This window comes from Platalea leucorodia (genome assembly GCF_965183815.1).
Source record: "Platalea leucorodia genome assembly, chromosome: 3".
Classification (NCBI taxonomy): Eukaryota; Metazoa; Chordata; class Aves; order Pelecaniformes; family Threskiornithidae; genus Platalea; species Platalea leucorodia.
The window spans coordinates 58,799,565-58,820,177 of NC_138825.1; the positions used below are offsets into that span (position 1 = coordinate 58,799,565).

The following is a 20,613-nucleotide window of genomic DNA, read 5'->3' on the forward strand; positions in this document are numbered from 1 at the left end:
CTGTCGTAGCTCTGCTGTGTTGGTAGAGTCCAAAGAACATGACTGAGCTCTGGAAAACCAGCAGCTAAAGACAAATCTAAGGTTTCATCCTCAGCGCTCTGGAGGTCCTCGAGGTTCTCCCTGATGAAGGTGAGTCACATGGAGCTTCTGTGTTTGAGGGGAAAAAAAAATCTGTGCCCTGGAAGCAAGTCCTCTTTGATATGGCTGTTGCCGCTGCTGGGATTTCTCAGCTGAGCGAGTCGTTTGTGCTTCAGGGAGGGCAGGTTCTCTGCCCGGCTGGCGCGGCGGCGGGAGGCGCGGGTAGCGCTGCTCTCCGCAGGGACGCGCACGCTGTTGGGAACTTAACACGGGAACGCGCCCTGGGTAATGAAACAGTAATGCCTTAGCGCCCGGTGCTGGATTTGGAGCCTTTTTGGTGTCAGATTGTAAGTTATAACATTCATGTAGTAAGTGCACTGGGACTTGATTTATTTGCATTACAATTTTGTTGGTTTTTGCCTTTCCTCGTGATAAATAATATTCTTTGCTAATTGCTTGTGATTTTTTTTTTTAATTGCGATTTTTTTTTTTCGCCTTTCTATGTCCCTCTGATTCTTTTTCCTGCTGTTTTTCTTCAAGCCTGCACGCCGTTCCCGGTTTCCCGGGTGGGCCTTGCTGTGAGGTGAGGCTCTGCGGGCAAGGTGTGAGGGGACGAACGGCCGCCTCCCTCCGGGGATCAGGCCTTCGCTGCAAACGGCGAGAACGGTGTCCCGCGCACTCCCGCATTTGCCGCCGGAGACGCAACCGCGGCGTTTAGCACCTTGTTGCCGTAACCCCGCACTTTACGCCTGCTCGCTGGGCCGGGGCGGGCGCGGACGGGGCGGAGGGAGGGAGGGCGGAGGACGGGAGGGAGGGCGGAGGACGGGGGGGCGGGCGGGCCGCGCCGCCATCCCGGCAGCGCCTCTGTGGCGCGGCCCGGCGGGCGGGCGCTGGCCGGCAGGGGGCGCTGTAGCCGCCTGCGCCGCTCTCGGCTCCTCTCGGAGCTGCGCTGCGAGGAGCCCCCGTCCGCCCGCCATATTGGCGCCCGCGCCGCAGCCGCCGCGCGTTGTTCCTCCATCTCCTGCCGGCGCGGCCGAGCGGGGGAGGGGACGTCGGCGCCGCCGGGCGGGAAGCGGGGCGAGGAGGCCGCGCGCTGCCGGGAGGAGACGGAAACGAGCGGGGCCCGCGTCCCTCCGCGCCCGCCCCCTGCGCCACCCGCCATGGCGAGGAGGCCCGGCGGCCCCTGAGCGAGGCGCACACGCACACACAGACCGAGGCTAGCCCCCCTCCCGGCCGCGGCCCGGCCCGGCCGCCATCAGCGGAGAGAAGCCGCCCGGCTCCCACCTCCGCCGCGACATGGAGGCCGTGAAAGCCTTCAACAGCGAGGTGTGTAACCCCCTCCCCGCTCCTTCCCCTCGGGGTCGGGGAGCGGGCGGGGCCCCGAGGCCCGGCGCCTTCCCTGCCCCCTCCCGCTGCGCGCGCCTCGCCGCGGGGAGGGGGCGGGAACCGGGGGGGGGGGGGGGCTCGGCGCGGCGGGGGGGGGTGAGGGGGGAGCGCTCCCGCCGGGGGCTTCCCCCCCCGTGTGCCGGGCGGGAGCGGGCCGTGGGCACCGTCCCTGGAAGCGGGAGGGGGGAGAGGGTAATGGACCCCCCCCCTTTCCCCACACACACTCCTCCTTCCGCCGTGAGGCTGGGGGAGCCTGGAGGGAGAAGAATGGATCTGGCGGCGGGCTGAGGGGAGAGGAGGGAGCGGGAGGAGGCCGGGGTGGCGGAGGCCTCTTTCCTGCGCCGGGCGTGCGGTGGGGCGGGGGCTGCCCGGCCAACTTCGCGCCGGGGCCGGAGGAGGCTGCGCGGGGCGGCCGGGCGCGGGGTCTCTGCGCTTCCCCGCGTCCCTCGCCTCTTCGGCCGCCCTCTTCCTCCTCGCTCCTCAGCTCTGTGCCCGCGCCCCGCCAGCGCGCCTTAACACCTCGTGGAGGTGTTTTTTAAATCTGGGGCTGGGAATACAAAGGCCTGGAGGCTTGTCTCGGTGTGTGAGAACAGTATCTTCGCTGCGGCCGGGGTGGAAGCGGGCATTCCCTGCGTGCTGCACCGAGCTCGGGTACTGCACCAAAGCACCGTGCCGGGAGTGGGCTACGGCGCCCGCGGGCACGCGCGTACAGGCTCAGGTCTTCGCACGGCGCCTGGCTTCTCCTTTGTGCCGGCAGTTCATGTTTGTTTTATCGCGAGGTAGTCCGTGTGGCAACTCCGCTTTGTTCCTCTTCACTGCCAGAGTTTATATCGTTTGTGTTTTGAAGTTAATGTGAGAGCAAGGGACATAAATATGTTTTTTCTTTATAGGAAGTCACACGTCTTTAAAAAATAGATTTTTCCTTACCTTAAGCCTAGAAAATATCAGCTCTGGCTACAATGTATACTTCTACAGACTGCTCCCGTGTTGGGACTCCTGGTTGCCCTCTCTCTCACCTACCCCCAGTAGGGATGTAGTACATTTTAATGATTTTAAGTAATACAGTGCTGGTCTGGGTTTTTAAAATGTTAATTTGATTTCTAGTGGAACAATGTGCCAACCATGTTGTTTCTACAAGCCACGATAAGATAGGTTTAAAGCAGGTACTTTCTAATAACTTAGGAGCAGTTGAACAGCCGTAACTGATGTGCAATTCTAGGTGTTGCACTTTACGCAATTTGAATTCTTAAGTGGAAAAAAATCACACTGTGGCCACTAGAAGAAAAATAATTGCTAGAAACTATTTTTTCCCCTATTTTATTTTTTGACTGGCTTATGTGCTATATTGTTCAGTGGCGAAAAGAAAGAGTCTAGTGGCAAGAAGAGAAGAACATAAGTAGATTAGAACCTTTTCCTCGTATGTACCTACTAGTGTGAGCAAAAGTCTTCACTTTCTCATTGAAAAGCAACTGCTGGCTGACTTGCTGAGCACTCAAGTATAAGTACTGTAAAAATAATTAACTCTGAAGACTTAAGGCAAAAACTGTATTGAAGAGGAGAGCCTTAGAATATGCCTTAAATCTTCTAAATGCTTAAAAAACAGTAAACTTTGGGTTGTCAGAAAAGAAAATGCGGAAGATCAGGCAATGACATTTTAACCAACTTACCTCCAGTGGTATAAATAGACAGCACCTATGAATAGACTTGTTTTTATGACTTCTCTTTCAGTTTTTGTTTTAACCTATGTCTCTGTATTTGAATGCTGGGCTACACTGATAGGAAAGTTTTAAAGATGCTATGACTAAACCCCTAATCCTGGAAGTAAACAGTACAAAACTCATGTCATTGCTAGCCACTCTTAACACCTCTGTACCCAGTGCAGAAGCTGACTTTAACTTAATTTTCCATCTAACTGGCCTGTACACATTTCGCATTTTAGAACTGTGAAATGATTAATAAACATTTAAAGTAGCTGAAGTGTATCAATCAGTAGATTGTATTTTGTGCTGTACCTAAATGCTTTTGATTAACTTACAAAATATTTGTACTTCACTTCTAAAAATCCTTCCTTTGTTTATATTATGTTTTAAAGTCATGTTATACTCCAAAAATGACATCAGAGTTCTGTTCTAGAGATTTTTGGCTTAAAATAGATGTAAATTAAATTTAGCAGCAGATGGGATAGACTAAATTGTAGAAAAACTTTTGCCATACTTTCTCTTATACAGTTTGCATTCAGTTAATAATTTTACAACAGTTTATGTAACTTACGGGTGAAATCCAGATGACACTTTAGAAAGAACATTCCAAATATATTTAAACACTTAGGTCTGCAGGTTGGATACTTCTGGGGTTGGGTTTTTTCTTTTTGTTTGTTTGGTTTTTAAAGGAAGGAGTTGTGTTTGGATTCTGCAGTGAAGCTAAAATAAAGGCAGCTGTCCATCTAGGTAGTATAGCTTACCCCAAATGTGTGTGTGAGCTGAGCGAAATCCTGTGTTATAGCTATCCTGTATGACAGTCAAAATTGAAGTGATTAACATAGGCTTGTCATTAATTTGATTAGGAAGCAGTATTTCAAGTTTATTTGGACTCTGACTACTGAAAATAATGGTGGCTATTGCAGAAAGCTGTTCCATGTTTAGTGATGATATGTGGCATTGTCAGTGCTGTACCTAATCATATATATAAAATTAGCCCTAACATTTAAAGTCTTGGGGAAGATGAATTTAAAGATAAGAAATGATCACACTCCTAAATAAAACATGCTTGGTATTGTTTTCATGTAATGGTTGATGCTTTACTATTTGATTAAAACTGCTTGGCAACTGGAAAATACAATATTATACGACTGACTTAGTATACCATTGAGGTAATTGGCAGTGTTTTATACCACACAGATTATCATTTGCTACAGTTGACATCATGAAGGCTAACCATTGCAGAATCATTTTCCTCCAGGAAAATTAGTTCAGGCCCTGAGTTTTTTCTGAAAAGCACAACATCAAAGTCAAGAACAGGTCTTGACAGAAGAAAATAACTGAAATGCTTCAAATTCTTTATACATTCTATAAAACGTATTTTGTTAAAAAGGAATTTAAATGGACTAGAGGTAAGCAGGAGTACCATCACAGTTCCAGCACTCAGATGGTAATGGTTTAATTGCAGACTTATATAATTAAAACTCAGTATTTGTTATGTAGTCAGGTCAATGTTAAAGTCTTCTTGTCAGCTTCAAATCTAGCTATTCTCACATTGGTTTCAGGTACTGTACCTGAACTTTGTTTTGGGTGCTTTACTCCCCAGAGTTTTCTTGCAATACTTGTCCTTTTTGCAGTGGCAAGCTTTGTATTTCCAAACTATTTTTCGCTTTATGATGTGAAGAATGTATGCAGACAAATGTGAAAGACGACTGACGGATGCTTTAATTCTGAAACACATTTAATTCTTTTAAAATTTATTTCAATATGAATCTGTAGAATAAATGTAAATAGTTTTACAGACATGTAAATAATTGTAGGACTAGAATTTAGTTTAGGGGAAATGGAGACCAGTAATTAGTTTTAAATACAGCATAAACTGGATATTTGAAGTAATACTTTGTTTACTTTGTTAAGTCATCTTAACTGCACCTTTAAGTATTGAATAACAGGAATCGTCAAAGGACATTTATTTAAGTTTTAAAGGGCAAATTCAGCTTAGATGCTTATTTCTTTAAAATCTGCAATAGTAATTCACCGATCTAGTTCAATTAAACATGGTATTTTATTAATTTAAAATTTCTCAATATCTTTAGTTACATACAGGCACACATCTCTTCATGTATGAGCTTTGTTAAGTCTTGCTCTCCATGATGCTGCCCTTACTGGGTTTTTTTTCATGCTCTTTATTTAAAAACAAAACAAAAGTATCTCATGCATAAGCTGTGCACACTCTGGTTAAATCATTGAAAATTACTTGTACTTTGTAAGTTGCTGAGACTGGCACCTGCAGTTTTGAACTACAGCCATTTAGAAGGTTAGCGATGGTAAAACCTACTTAAGGCAGTTTGATACCTTGAAAAGGTCCAAAAACATGTCTGGTCGTAGAATTTACATTGTTGACTCCAGTGAACAATAGTTGTTAGCATCCAGTGCTACAAACTTGAGCTGAAATGTAGTGGAAAAATTAGTTTTTGTATTTGTCGGGTGACACAATATATTATGATATTGGAGAGGCAATTGTGAAAAGGGCAATCGTATATTTAAAACAGGAGGAAAAAAGAATGAGGCAAAGCTTTTCCCTTGAAGCCTGGGAACAAGAAAGTCATGTGTCTCTGATTCCTTTCAGAAATGCCTTGTTCATTTGAGTATGTTTTGCATAAAAGGTTTAATTCCTCTCCTCTGTACGATTGGGTGCTAATCTTTTAATATACAAGGGAGTTGAATGGAAAGCTCAGTGTCATCGTGGAGATGTGGAATATGCTCCATCTTAAACTGTTTCAAGATGAGGATGCACATAAAGCACTGTAAGATTAAGGTAGTGATTACAGTTTGCTGAAAGAGTGATGTGGGTCCCTATGCCTTTTCTCTTGTTAATCTAAATGTCTTCTAGGGTGTGAGAGTCACAATTAAAACCTCTACAGCATTGCTAGGCTGGAATTCAGCTATTAGTAACAATGAAAATGGTTGTCCTCCCATAGCTCATCATAAAGCGGAGTCACAGTGAGCTTTTGATGTGCAGAATGGTTGAGAGAGCCGCATAAGATGATAAGAAGTGATAGATAAAGTGATCATTTCTACTTTTGGGTTAACTAGTTCTTCTGAAGTTTGTCAGTGGTAGCGACATAACAGTCACTGCTCATTTGCTGGCAATGCTGTTGTCTATATACTCTATTTGCACTTCATTGTCTGTTGGTCACCTTGATCTTGATGCTTCTTTAGAAGGTATGTTTTAAGTGGCAGTGGGGAACAGTTTAGTCGACTACCATTTCAGAAATGTGACCCTTGGAAATAACCCACATTTTAATTACTGAGCACTGGAGTATAGGTGCACAAAAGTATAGAAGTGTAAATCAAATATTCTATTTTAGACTGCTCTATTTAAATGGCATATTCTAAGTCACCGAGGTGCCTTTTTCATGAAAGAATGCCAGTCTCGATGCTAAAAAAAGCTAAATGGTATGCCTCATGAAGATGCTAAATAGAGATTGATCCTGAATAGCTGGGGAGAGTGAAAAAAGGATGCTTTTTGAAATGAGGAGCCAGGGCTTTGATTGAGTTACATATGAGGAACGGTGAAGGGCATGTAAGCTACTCCCTGGCAAGACAGTTTTCTTAGATTCTGCTGCACGTTTCATGTTGGCTGAAGCACCTGGAACATCTGCAGAGCTTTTTTCCTAGCTGCTGAGAAAACAAGAAAACCTGTGTCTGTTTCCTCTTCTCTCTCACTAATATTTTACCAATCATAAAAAAGTGCAACCTTCTTTCATGTCCTCTGCTGTTTTGAAGGGTTCTGCAACTATGATACACTTAAAGCTGCTTTTTTGTTTATCTGATACAACATTTATGGTCTGATATTTGTAAATTCTGTCTGTAGCAAATTGGGATGAAAGCTTTTGGTTTATCTCTATTCTTATTTTTCAGAAGAAAAAGTTAACTCAGTGATACATGTGTGTGCATGTGGACACACATATATCTGAAAAGTTGACTCTGTTTTTCATTCTTAACCTCTGGGGTGGATGTGAAAAAGGTTTTCAGTTTTATTTTGCTTTGTAATCCTATAGTGCTCCTCAGAGAAGAACCACGGAATCTTTATAAACTGTATGAATTCCCTTAAGATACAGCAAAACATGTAAGAATTTGTTAATTTCCCTTTTGCTGTCAGGGACATTAAGAGCAGTATCAGTGAAATGTAAATATTTCACTCTGTTGTGTCCCAGCAAGGGTTGAACTTTGCTGGCTCTCAACTATTTGCTTTTTGTTAAAAGGGCATAGGAAAAGAAAGCCCTTTTCTCTTCAAGATACAGTAAATATTAAATTGATGTTCACCTGATTAAATGTCTCCATGTGTGCTGAATAAATATTTACAGTTTTAATATCACATTTTCAAAGACTGATCTGACCTTAGACTTTTCGCCAGCCCCAGAATCTTGACTTCTGGCCTTGTAAAGACATGATCATGCAAGGCTGTGTTTAAAGGCCCAAAATGTTAGGGTTTTTTTTGTGTAGATCTTGCTCAAGGACCTCATTTCTTTCATGAAATAGTATAGGACAGACATTGATTGTTTTTCTGCCTTCGATATGTACACTTTAAATTTCTTCTTAAACTGTGGGCTAGATTAGATCCCTGTGAGCCTGGGAGGGTAATGTTAATGTAGATCTCCAGATTCTGCTAACACCCTTGAGTTGTAACTGGATAGTTACAAGTATGAGTATCCATCCTGCTTGCTACTCATTTAGAGAGCAATGAACCATTTTGTAGTTTAAAACAAATGCACTTCTGAACTCTGATGACTTCAGATCCTTTGATTTTCACCTACTCAATAAGACCATGCCTGGGGCTACAATCTTTGGCAGACTACTTGAAATTGTCTTAACAAGTCTTATTTGAGTTTGCCATCAGCAGTCTGTTTTCCTGTGGCAGTTGTAATAGTGGAGTCTAGTAATCCAAATGGCTTTCTTACAGAAAAAAAAATTTCAGAACAAACGTATTTGATAAAGCAGGTCTTAAAATATGGTCTAGACGCTTGATTGCTTTCATGAGGATTTTTTTCAGCTAGAAAGAGGCCCACTTTTTTTCTTGTTTGTAAAATTGGTCCATCATTCTACCTCCAGACAGCCACCAATAAATTTATCCCGAGTGGCTGATTCAGCCTTGGTTAGAGCCTGCGTTCCTGGCCTCAGCAACTGCTGGTGTAACTCCATTGTGAGGCCTGGGACAGTGGTGTGTAGTTGTCTGTTCACGTGTGTATCCAGAGTTCAGCAAGCTTGGCTTTGAACTCAATAAACAATATCAGTCCTTGTTCCTGTATCAGAACTTGCCATGAATTGCATGTGCATTTCTTTCCTTCCATTTCTGCACTTCTTTGGAGCTACTTTTCTGCAGTATTTTTGTGGGAGCGCTGATGGCAGCAGCAGTCAGCTAGATAATTTTATTAACCTCATTCAGCAGCTGCTTCTACACTGTAGGGTACGTGTTCTGTAAGAGAAAATTCGCATCTTCAGCTACTGCTGTACTAGTTCTTGTTTTCACCTGTCCTCGCCAATGGTACTGACCACTGACCAAAAGAAGACTTTTTTTTTTTTTTTTTAAATAGAATTTAAAAAGGATTTGTTAAAATTTGGGGGAAGTAAGAGGAAAGGAGTGCATTGCCACCATGACCCTCTGTCAGATTTATCCCCACCATAAATGTGTATTTCTTGTAATAGCCTGTTCTTTGTGCTGTTATGCTTTTGGCAAGTGAGCTACCATTTGTACAAAAATGGCAACTATGGATATACAACAATTTATCATTTTCTTTCCACTTTTTCTCAAGAGTTTGCCTACAGAGCTTACCTGATTTTATTGGGTACAGTTTGTGATTGTATGAGTTTTTTGTGGGTTTTGGTTGTTTTTTTAAGTTCCAAATGAGTAATACTAGATTGCTATATTTTCTCCTAGCTTTGTGATTATACAAGTAGCTGATGGGCATTTTTCTGAAGCTTTGACATTCAGAAATATAATGCACGTGTTTAATATAATAAAATACATATGTGGGAGGTAAGGCTTGGCACCGTTGTTATTGTGTGTGCTGTTGATGGTTTTTGAGGGTTGGCAGAGAGTGCTCTGGTTCCCAGTTACAATGAAGGCACAAAAGATGTGTAAAAGCGGAGGGGCAGAGCTGAGATCCAGGAGGCAGTGGTAGCAAGGAATGGTGGTTTGGGTGGATGGTGGATGAGCAGTAAGAGAGTGTAGCATAGCAACAGCTGGGAGACGAAAGGCACCTGTTTTGGTAGCCTTGAGCTTGTTTGTTGTGAAGTTCTGTCTATAACATTAGTTTTGAAAGATTGGAGTAAATATTCTTTTATAAACACTGATGACAGCGGCACAAGGTGTTTTATGCAAGGCAGTGAACAGCTGTCTTACGTGTTTGAATTGGAGTTTATAATTGAAATGGCATGCATTTTGGGGAAAGATATTTCAGAAGATCCATGTTCTTGTGTTATTTGGCCTAGGGTTCAATGTTTCCAAATACCCATTCATTTAGAGTTGAGTGGTAAGGATTTCCTTGGGGTTTTTTTTGTTTTCTGGTTTTAGTATTTATTAGTTACTTTTAAAAACTGAAGTAGAATTAACTATGTGCATCCTTTGCTTTCCATCCCTATTATTCTATGGCTCGTTTTTTTCTTTAAAGAAGTACAAAATACTGTAAATTGAATGTTGCTCACTGTAAAACTGTTGGTTTAAAAATCTTGGCCTCATGGCATGACTTTATGGAGCTGTCTTGACAGATAATTTAGAAATTAGTACAATAGATAAAAATACAATTCTAATATTTTGATATTGATGTGATTGCAGTTTTAAAAAGAGAAATGATCATGCTTATAAATGTCTGGATTTTCCAGAGTTTAAATCCAAAGAGGTTATAATGTATTAACCAGGTTGTTGGAAGCCTATGGAAAGATCTGATCAGACTGAAGTTTTTCAGAATACCGAATCTCCTATACATATTAACAAAACAAAGCTGGTTCACATGAAAAGGAATAGGTTATTCTCTGAAACTGCTCTAAATTACAGCTTCAGATAACATTTTGATCTTCGTAGCTTGGTTACCAGTGCAGTAGTAGCCACTGCTGCTTAATTTTCAGAAATGTGAAGTGGAACACTTAACAGGAAAGGAGAAACATTTATATAACAAATATATTGGTTGGAGAAATCCAACCCACTATAAACCATGATTTTTAAAAAAATCTAAGTCATGAAGTTTCATTGTGAATGCAGGGGATTTAAAACCATATCTAAGGAGAAAACATTTTGAAATCAATAAGACAGGACAGCTTTTGTTGTGAGCCCTAAAAACAGTTGGCAGAGAAAATGTGTGAGTCTTTGATTTTTATAACATTTAGGATCTGTCCCTATATTTCATATCTCAGAATTGTAGAGGTGTGATTGTATTTAGACATCTCTAAGGCATTTAACTCCATGCTGCGCCGCACTTTACCAAACCAGTGCGTTGCAGCAAGAACAAAGGGCACTTCTCTAGTGTGGGCAGCCCACAAGCTCGCCTCTGGAAATCTACAGAGACTGACGTTGTGCCTGAAGCTGATCAATTTTCCTGTTGGTGATCTAGAATTAGCTATAAAATCATGATAAAATGTTAATGATGGAAATTAGCCATATGGCAGGAATGATGAGAAAATGGCAGGAAGTGAAATACCGCTGTTACATTCCTTGTTTTCTTATGTGATACGCTTTCAAAGATCGTCTGGTCTTTTTGATCAATCTTTCCTTTCTGTTGTTGGGAGTTTGGACTTTCATAAAGCACTCAGTCTTGCCTAGCTATTTTATGTGTTCCATTTAGTTTTTTTCTAAGCTTTTGGTTCCCATGCAGTAAACATTCTTTTACTATGAAGGGAAAAAGGGGAATTGTATTTTATGGCTTGTAAAGGGCTAGGAGCAAGTGAAGTATGTTCTAGAGGCTATTCTGAACTAAACATCCATTTCTTAGTTGCATGCAATTCAGGAGACTAGAGTTGAATCCAGGCAGTGTCTTTAAATTCCAGTTTTACGTTGATAGTCTATTTGTACAAAGCAGGCTGTACCAACAGAACTTGGAAGCTTTCTTTGAAAGTAGTAATGAAGAGGGTTTAGAGGAAATTGCAAATAGGCTGTAATATGCCTTTTGGCGCAAATATATGAAAACTAAAATGGAATTTTGTTGTTCCATCTCAAATTATTCAGGTCCAGTAAATATGGAAGTCATAACTGTGTTTCCTCAAAATGAAAAGGGTAGGAGAATCATAGAATCATAGAATCGTTTAGGCTGGAAAAGACCTTTAAGATCATCAAGTCCAACCGTTAACCTAGCACTGCCAAGCCCACCACTAAACCATGTCCCTAAGCACCACATCTACCCATCTTTTAAATACCTTCAGGGATGGGGACTCAACTACTTCCGTGGGCAGTCCGTTCCAGTGCTTGACTACCCTTTCAGTGAAGAAATTTTTCCTAATATCCAATCTAAGCCTGCCCTGGTGCAACTTGAGGCCATTTCCTCTTGTCCTATTGCTTGTTGCTTGGGAGAAGAGACCGACCCCCACCTTGCTCCAACCTCCTTTCAGGCAGTTGTAGGGAGCGATAAGGTCTCCCCTCAGCCTCCTTTTCTCCAGGCTAAACAACCCCAGTTCCCTCAGCTGCTCCTCATGAGACTTGTGCTCTAGACCCCTCACCAGCCTCATTGCCCTTCTCTGGACACACTCCAGCACCTCAATGTCCTTCTTGTAGTGAGGGGCCCAAAACTGAACACAGTACTCGAGGTGCAGCCTCACCAGTGCCGAGTACAGGGGCACTATCACCTCCCTGGTCCTGCTGGCCACACTGTTCCTGATACAAGAACGAGTGAGCAAAGGCAGTGATGGTAACACCTGACTTCTTCATGCACTGAAATGTGATGGGCTGGAGGGACTGCTGTATCACCTTTGCATCTTATTTCACTTAATTACTTATACACTCAGGATAAATATTCAGATGTCCTCTTTAAACAAACATATGTGTAGAGTGGTGTATGATACAACTAATGTGTAGGGAGTAAGCTTTTCATGTGAGTGTTCTCGGTTGCTTTTAAATATTTTATGAATCAATTAAGTGCAACAGTAAAAGGAAGACACACACTAGGATATCAAGCATATTGCCTGTTACTTTATGTTTGTTAATTTAAACCACGTCATGAACTTTAAGTGTTTGAAAACAGTTGTATTATAGATAGTTGCTGTTGAGTTGCAACCCTCTTTTGTTTTGTGCTTTTTTTAATGTTGGATTTTGGCAACTCGTATCGTTTTGATTGATTACTGGAAGAAAAGAACGTTTCATTGTTTTCCCTCCAAACTGAAATACCTTATGCAGCATGGAGCATCTGCCATTCTGGTCATCCTACATACACGTCTTTGATATATATTTTAACATTTCTGTGCAGCTCAGAGAGCAACAAGGTGCTGATTGGGTTTAAATAACAGTTCTCACGGGTAAGTCCTAGTCAGCATCAAGGAAAAATCCTGTTCACTGAGGGATGGGCTCATGTAATTTAAGTAACTTTTCCTAGAGATTAAATTTCAGGAGAGTGTGTAAAATGCAACGTAATAGAAATTTGTTGATTCTGTCCTTTTTTAAAAGCAATGACTGGCAATACTCTTTTCTTGTTCTTTCCAATGTGGTGATACAAATATTTGGTAAACCATTCAGTGACTATTTCTGTATGTACAATTGGATTTGATTTATTTTAATGCTATTGAAATATGAAAGAAAGTAACATACTTTGTTAAGGTATATGTATTAGGCTTGACTTAGAGGTATTTATTTTGTCTTTTGCATATTGAAATTGCAGACATTTATTATGATATACAATGTCTGGTTAGTGTCGTGTCCTGGTAGCAGCCAGAGAAAACTGTAAAAATATTTCAGTAGAGATATGTGTAATTGATATCCCTGACACTGCTTCTGGTCATAATCTCATTCGTAGAGATTGGTCTGAGTCCTAGAGTATCAGTATCAAAATGTTTATTCCCTTAGTTGCTGTAAAGTGTAACAGATATTCATCTGTATGAATATATGTTCCTTTGGATCACATGAGACCAGAGGTGTTCATAGCTTTCAATCCTTCTAGTGGCAAAATTAGTCTTATATGAAAAATTATTTCATAGCCACTCTTCTCTTGCCTTTGTAAGATGTGGCCAGAGGTATGGAAAAGGATATATTACTTATGAAGCTGTATTTTAATGAAGTTAGTACTTTATTCTAATTTTTATTCAAAATTTTGGTAGGGAAATAGCTGTCTGGCTCTCTTGCTTGTTGAATAAGGGTGGTGAAAGATCTTGGAGTTAAGTGCAGGGCTTTGTAGAAGCATAGTATGCCATTGCCTTCCATGGAGATGCAGTAACTTGCTCTATAAGCGACTGACCATCCACAGAGGATGTAGTTCATGTGCGGGCTGCCTGGTCTTCACTTGAGAAACTTTAGACCGTACCTTAGTATTGTGTTGTATATTGCCTTGTAAATTACAGCTGTACGATAGAATTAAATTTTTACAGATATTTACAGTAGAATTAACTTATTAAGCACCTTTTGAATTACAGTCATAATGATAAAAATATTGTTTGCATTACTGAAAAATCAAAATTTGAAATATGCTGATGAATTCCCAGACTTTCAGTAATCCTTCTCCTGAAGACCACTTTTCTTAACAGAATTAAAGAAAAAATACAGAGCAGAAATTCAGTGCTTTATCTATAGCATCAACCTGACCTTTTGCCTTTCCCTTATTCCCAATGTATAATTTATATAGCTCATTAAATCTTTGAGCAAGCCAATGTTTTTTTCCTCAATGTTTGGAAATAAGACTTAGTTTATTTAAAATTATGTTGGGGAAAGGCAGTATAAATAATGCTGTTAAGCCTGACTTCTATGTACACTGGAATATTGCCTTTTACCTAGTTTCTTAGCTCTCAACACCATTGCTTTTTGCTGCACAAATCATGACATTGTTATATCAGATAGAGGAAAACACAAAATTGTGACTATAATTGGCTTTATTTGCCAGCCTGTTCCTTTCTTGGATATGATTCTTAAATGTACGTTTGTGTAGTAAATCTATGTAACTTGTTCCATTTGGAACCTGTTACTTCTGAAGGAGATGCATGAGGAAATGATGCTTCTTCATTGTCCAACGAATGCATACAAAATCCTTGTGAGGGCAATTTCCCAAGTGTTTCTGGATAATATTGGTTGACTGCAATGGAGAGGGTGGTATGGAATAAACACGTGGTTTAGGATATGATACTAAAAACTGAGTATTAAGTTTTTTGGTTTTTTAATGAATGTAAGAACAGAAAAGATATCTGAATTGGAAGTGGTGAGAAGTAGCAGAATTTGAATTTGTTTGAAACAATACATAGGTGAATATCATAAAATGAGGAAGAATTGGTGTGACTTCTATGAAAGAATGTACTATGTTATGTGTGTATGAGAGTTCTTTGAGAGACTTAGCAAGCACATGGACAGGGAAGAACTGCGTGACGTTACTTGGATTTCCTAAAAGTAGTTGAGAAGGTCCATCCCAAAAAGTTTGAAGAGAAGTTGAATTGCCATGAGGAGTGCATTCTTATATTGATAGATGAGTGCTAAAAGGGGAGATGAGGGAAAAGTTCAAGTGTAGAAATAAATTGTCTTTTTTCATGATGGAGTCTTGTGTGGGTTTGTGCTCGGAATCCATGCATTTCAATGTATTCATAAATACTGTGGAAAAAGGGTAGAATAATGAGGCAAAAAAGTTTGTTGACAGTATTAAGTTATTCAGGATGTTGATACTGAAGGGCTAGCCATGAAGGATTGCAGAAGGACATTGCTGTACTGACTGTTAGATGGCACCCTGCAATTTCATCAAGTTAAATGTGGTAATGCGGGCTGGGGAGATAGTATGAAAAAGGCAACCCTTGCTTTATGTACACAGTGATGGGCACTGGAATTATATAATTTGGTAATTAATAAGACCTTGCAACTGAAATGAAGATGCCTGTTCAAAGTTCAGCAGTAGTCAAAACAGCAATCAGAATCCTGGAAATTAGGAAAGAAATAAAGACTCGCTATACCGCCATTACATCTTTATCTTATGCCACGTGCAGCCTAGTTTGCACCTCACAGGGCCATGTTGGCAGAGCTGCATGTACAGACAAGGGCAGAAAAGACAGTCAAAGGAATGGAATAGGTCTGTGTGAGAAATTACTAAATATTAATATTCTTTTCATGCTAGAACAAAGATGACTGGAAGATGGTGAGATAGGGGTCTGTAATACTGGTGATACAAAAGAGGTAAATCACTGTTTTTTCCAATGCAGAAGCTAGGTAAACCCAGTGTCACAGATGAGCAGGGGTTCAGATCAAGAAAAAATTGTTTCTTTGCACAGGTTTTGATTAAACTATGTGCCTTTGCCAAAAGATGTTGGGCATGCTAAAAATTTACATCTATTAATAAATAAATTTGAATTCCTTTTGTGGAGGGAAATTTTATGAAAAAGATCAGTTGGTACTGGCTCAGGAATCACTGAGCTGTGGGTTGCTGGTGGCTAAAATAATATGCAAATAAAGTATCACTAAAAGGGCAACTGTATACTACCTTCTATAAACATCAACTATTGAATGCTGTTCCTATTAGTTTTCTCTGACCTAGTGGTATGTGTAGTAAATAAGACATTTTCTACCATGCCCTAGTTCAAAGAAAACGAGGAGAGTTAAGGAGAAAAAAAAACCAAAAGAGAACAGAAAAAAAGAGGAGGTAAAAATAAATTATTACGAGAAGGTAGAAAGGTGTTAAGAATAAAAACAATTTAAAAAGAGGGAACCAGAGAGGGACAGGAAAAGCAGGCCTGAGAGCAACCATCACTTCTTGGTGGGGTCCGAGTAGGAGTGGGTGCTCCTTGCTGATGCTCAGCCCAGAGGCATGATTAGACAGGGAGCTTGAAACAGTTGCCAGATCTCTGCTATTAAACTTACTGCTCTTCCTGGCGCTTGAAATGGCCAAGCTGACTAGGGCTGGGTGAAGTTTGACAAGAACATCCCAAGACTTGGTGAGGCTTTGGATGTGGAGGGTACATAAAAAAGGGAGTGTATATGCAATTTCAGGAGCTGGAAAAGGAACCTGGCATATTTGATATCTAGATGGTGAGAGGGTCTTCCTCTCACCATGGAATGGGCATGAGTCAGGATCCCACAAGCACACCTAAGTCTCTGTGTCTCAAGTCCTTCACTGAGAATTTTCCAACTTACATTCCTGTTAAGCAATACTCTTGGTTAACAATATAAGCTACCACACTGGGGTTTTTCACCTTCCTATGGCAGTAAGTCATGCTGCTGAATGTTTTGGTGTGACACAAGGCCAAAGAGTTGGAGGAGTGAAGCACAGTTGGATAGGGAAGTTATTTGAGGCGTGATTTCAAGATGGGTTGATTAGCTGTTATGCACCCTACTAAAGAGATGTGGGGAGGAATTACTGATAGTTTTGAAGATGTGATGCAGGTTTGATCCTCTGTATCTCTCTGTTAACATTTCTGTACAGTTGTGTTAAGATAAAAACTTCTGGCAAAATTTATTTTTACAATTCAGACAGTAACAAAACCAGGTTTAGAGATAGTCTTATAAAACCAGAACAAAAATCCATCCGTAAACCCCACCTATTACTTCGATGATGTTGAAGACTTTCAGTGTTACCTGTCTAATAAGCTGCTACGCGCTCACATGGCCATTTGGCTGGCAGCTGATTCTTACTTTGCAAGATGATTACCCTGGGAATTGCTTTTATTGAGACAGATTAGGATTTGGTGATAAGTGTATCTTTGTGGACTCATTTTGTCCCTGAAGTGCCATTCAGATTCAAGCCTTCCCTTTAAGGATTTCCTGTGATTTATATTCAGTGTTTAATCAAACAGGCATACTGATATCTAAAGTTTATTGATTGTCCCCCACCTAATTATCAAAATTGTGATGTGTGTAGGGCATGGCTGGAATCATCACACAGCAAAGCAGTAAAACAACTTCCCCACACACAAATTCACCGCAAGTTGATCTGGTGTTTTCTTGAGCTCTAAATGGCTTGGGAAGATTAATGTTCATTTGTATTTTGTAGTTTCCAGTATTGTTTGCAGTGTGTATGGAGCTGAGCATGTTCAGTCATCTAGAATACTTGAGATAGGCAGTTCAGAGTCTTGTCCACTGCTTTCTAGAATAAACTGATAGAACATTAAATTTTCATTGACGTTGCAATCAAATGTATACTACTACTAAGTGCACCGAGTTGAAAAATCACTGGCACTTTTTACCGTAACTTGAAAGGATTTGCTTTACTTTTGCTATGCTTTTTCTCACCAAGGAAAATAAAATTGTTCCCAAAAGGTCATATGGAAGGCGTATATTTAATGTTCTTTCTAACTTGATTGTTTAACACCTGTTTTTTTCAAAAACTGAGCCAATAGTTTGGGAATGGTTTCTGTTTCTCTTACCAGTACGGTCAGACTCCTTGTGACTTGTCTCTGATTGTGTTAGACTTCCCCTGCCCCCTCGCATCAAATTCTGTAGAAGTGTGGTCTTTGCTCCTTCTCAACATTTGCGTTCTTTGGAAGTGATTAATTTTGTTTTATTAAGCATCAGACATGCAGTTTCTTTCTGACGCTTAGTTAATTTTGTGTGTGATAATGCCATCTACCTTTAGAGAGGGAATGTCTCACCTTTAGTTTTCTGAGTGATGTGCCATAGTTCACGAATGGACAGTACAAAACAAAGCTTTGTATAATTTTATAATGGATTTTTATAGTTTTTATCAGAGGTTAACCTTTCAATTTATTCAATTCAGCTGGTCTTACTGAAGCAGCATTCTCCCAGATGTTGTATTTGTGTTGTCGTGACTTTGCTCACAAAGTGTCACAGTGACTCTTGGGTGAATACACAGCTCTTCGCAGCAGTGCTCTTTTACGGGGAAATATCAGGAGACGGTTTCTCCCCGTTAGCTATTAGGATAGCTGGGAGATGAATATTGCTTTAGTTTAGATTAGCATATTCTTTTTAGTTTCTGGTGCAAAATCAATTACTAAACAAATGGGAAAAATAAATTGATCCAACAACATGAGGTGGTTTTTGAACTGGATTTTGATATGTATGTATATCATCAACTGGTGATAGGTGTGCAGTGTTTGGAGAGAAATTTTTGTTCTCTTAGAGTACATTTTAAAAAGTGACTTCAAACTGTCGTGCTCACTACAGCAGTGCCACAGATTTCAACAGAAAGTTTCTGTAGTTACTGGTTTTTCACATCAGAAATGATGCAAATACTTTCGCTATGTAAGTCCTTCCAACTGTGAACTTATGAAAATAACTAGAGAAAACAGGTTTCGTTGGTGGTCAGATACCCATCCAACCCATGGTCAGACACTTAAAGAAATACTGATCAGTTTTTGGGCAAGCGTTTTGTATGAGTTGATGTTTATCCAGAAAGGCAGATAAATGGCTGGTGAATGGAATTAGGCAGATTTTCTTCATAATTCATGGAATCAGACGGTAGCTCAGCTGTAAAGCATGTTTTTGGAAGTTTGCATAATGGTTTGTGTGTCTGCTCCTTTGCTTTCTTCTTCTGGCTTGTATTGTAAATTTGACTAGCGTGCTTCAAAACCTCTGAAACTTCTCCTGGTTTTGTCTGCCACTTGAAGATTACAGTATTTCTCTTTTGACCCTCTTAAATGAACTGTATTTCTATTGTGGAAAAAATGCAGCTGCCTGATGTGATAAGGCTCAAACTTCATTTGAATGTTATTTTAAACTGAGAGCTACATTTTATATGAGCATACAGATAGCTAACTGTATTTCATACAGTTATTTAAAAGAGGGGTTATGTTTCATTACGGTATCTGGGCACAGACTTAGCAAGTTGGTGACAGCAGTTCAGGAGTGAGTCAGGTCCCTCGGAGGCACACCGGAGCTGCCCTCCCAGGCTGAGGATAACCATGTCAGGCAGTCTGGAGCCACATCCACCAGCCTGGCTCTCACTTGCTCCCTGCTCATCTCATTTCGTGCGCTCCTCCGGTCCCATCCTTCCCAGTTGATCTCCACTACTCAGATTGTAGTGGTATCTGCCATCCCCTTAGTAATCCTGTGTGCAGGCTGAAGAGTCCTAGCTATCTTTGTTCTTCACTTAGAAGCTTCTCCATAGTTTTCATTATCCCTAATGATTTCATGCCAGCCTTGGCGATCAGAGGGGAGGGCAGAAATTCCAGAAGTATTGAGAGATTGAGAGTGCCGTGCAGTTGCCTAAATAATGTTGTGGTTCTAAAAGCCCGTTTGCTGCATTTACTACTGAGATTTTTCTGGTTTACTGTTGAGTTGATGCTTTCAAAGAAATGTCTCATATATCAGCAGATCCTGTTCCTGAATGGCAATAGTCAGCTTCAAAGCCAGTGTCCACTACTTCATGTGTACTCATGCTTAGTTTGTCTGCCTTTTTATTACTCATTAGTGTCACTGATGTTCCTCTGCAGTTTTTGATAGTCTGACTTTCTCTGTCCTGTCCGGAATATATGTGATGGCACAGGCACAGTCCCCAGCATAGGTGGGACTCTATTCGGACTTCCTTCTACTATAAACAAAATGACTGTTCACTCAGATTGTTTGCTGGCTATCTTTAAGGTGTAATTGGTCAGGTTATTTGTCATGCAAGGGCCTGTTTAGGAGACAGTTTCTTTGGAGCCATTTGTGAGAGATCTTTGGTAAATGTCTTTTGGTAGTTCAGGTGGACTATATCAGTGATTTTTCAGTGTGCTCATCGAGTCTTTCAGAGAAGGACAACAGGCTAGGATGTTGCTGTTCCTTACAATAGCTGCATGGAATTATCTGTGCACCCACTAGTTCTTTTCTTTCAAGTAATACATACAAATTTTTCTGATACAAACATTGAACCTAGGTGATCTGTTCCTTCCCAATTCTCCCCTTGAACCCCTGTCAGAAATTCATGTTGCTTTTCCTGTCTCTTAGAGCTACGAGATTGAGACTGTTTCAAGTGAGAATTCAAGAATCACAGCTAGGAGGTCTTTCATTCTTGAATTCCATTCTAGCGCTTCATTATTTTTCACATTGTGAGCTTGTTCTTTACCTTCTCATAAACACACTTGAGGAAGATTCTGGTATGGGAAGTCTCCACAGTTTTTCCTCAGTGTGTAGATCTAAAAAGAGAAGGGAAGGGTTCTTTTTCTGTAGAGCTTTATCTCCTATGAGTCCTCTTTTATGTGCTGATTGTCTTCTGGTCCTGGAGGAGCAGATAGATCTGCTATTCCTTCTCTCTTCTGAAACGGGCTTGTTTCTGTGCTTTTTCCTGTTTGTTTCTCAAACTTGACTTCTGTATTTTTTACATGTACATTACCTGTTGGAGCTAATGGTCACTTTTTT

At 40.8% G+C, this 20,613-nt stretch overlaps 1 protein-coding gene across 4 annotated transcripts in view; it reads left to right on the forward strand.

Moving 5' to 3' along the window:
- The first annotated feature begins 1,062 nt into the window (after nt 1-1,062).
- The window catches only part of SCAF8 (SR-related CTD associated factor 8), a 102,874-nt gene continuing 83,323 nt past the window's right edge, over nt 1,063-20,613 (forward strand). For all 4 annotated transcript variants that reach the window (XM_082306800.1, XM_082306801.1, XM_082306799.1 and 1 more), the window contains exon 1: nt 1,063-1,404. In XM_082306800.1, coding sequence (XP_082162926.1) covers nt 1,375-1,404 — 30 coding nt within the window. In that variant the 5' untranslated portion in view covers nt 1,063-1,374. The remainder of the gene's footprint in view (nt 1,405-20,613) is intronic.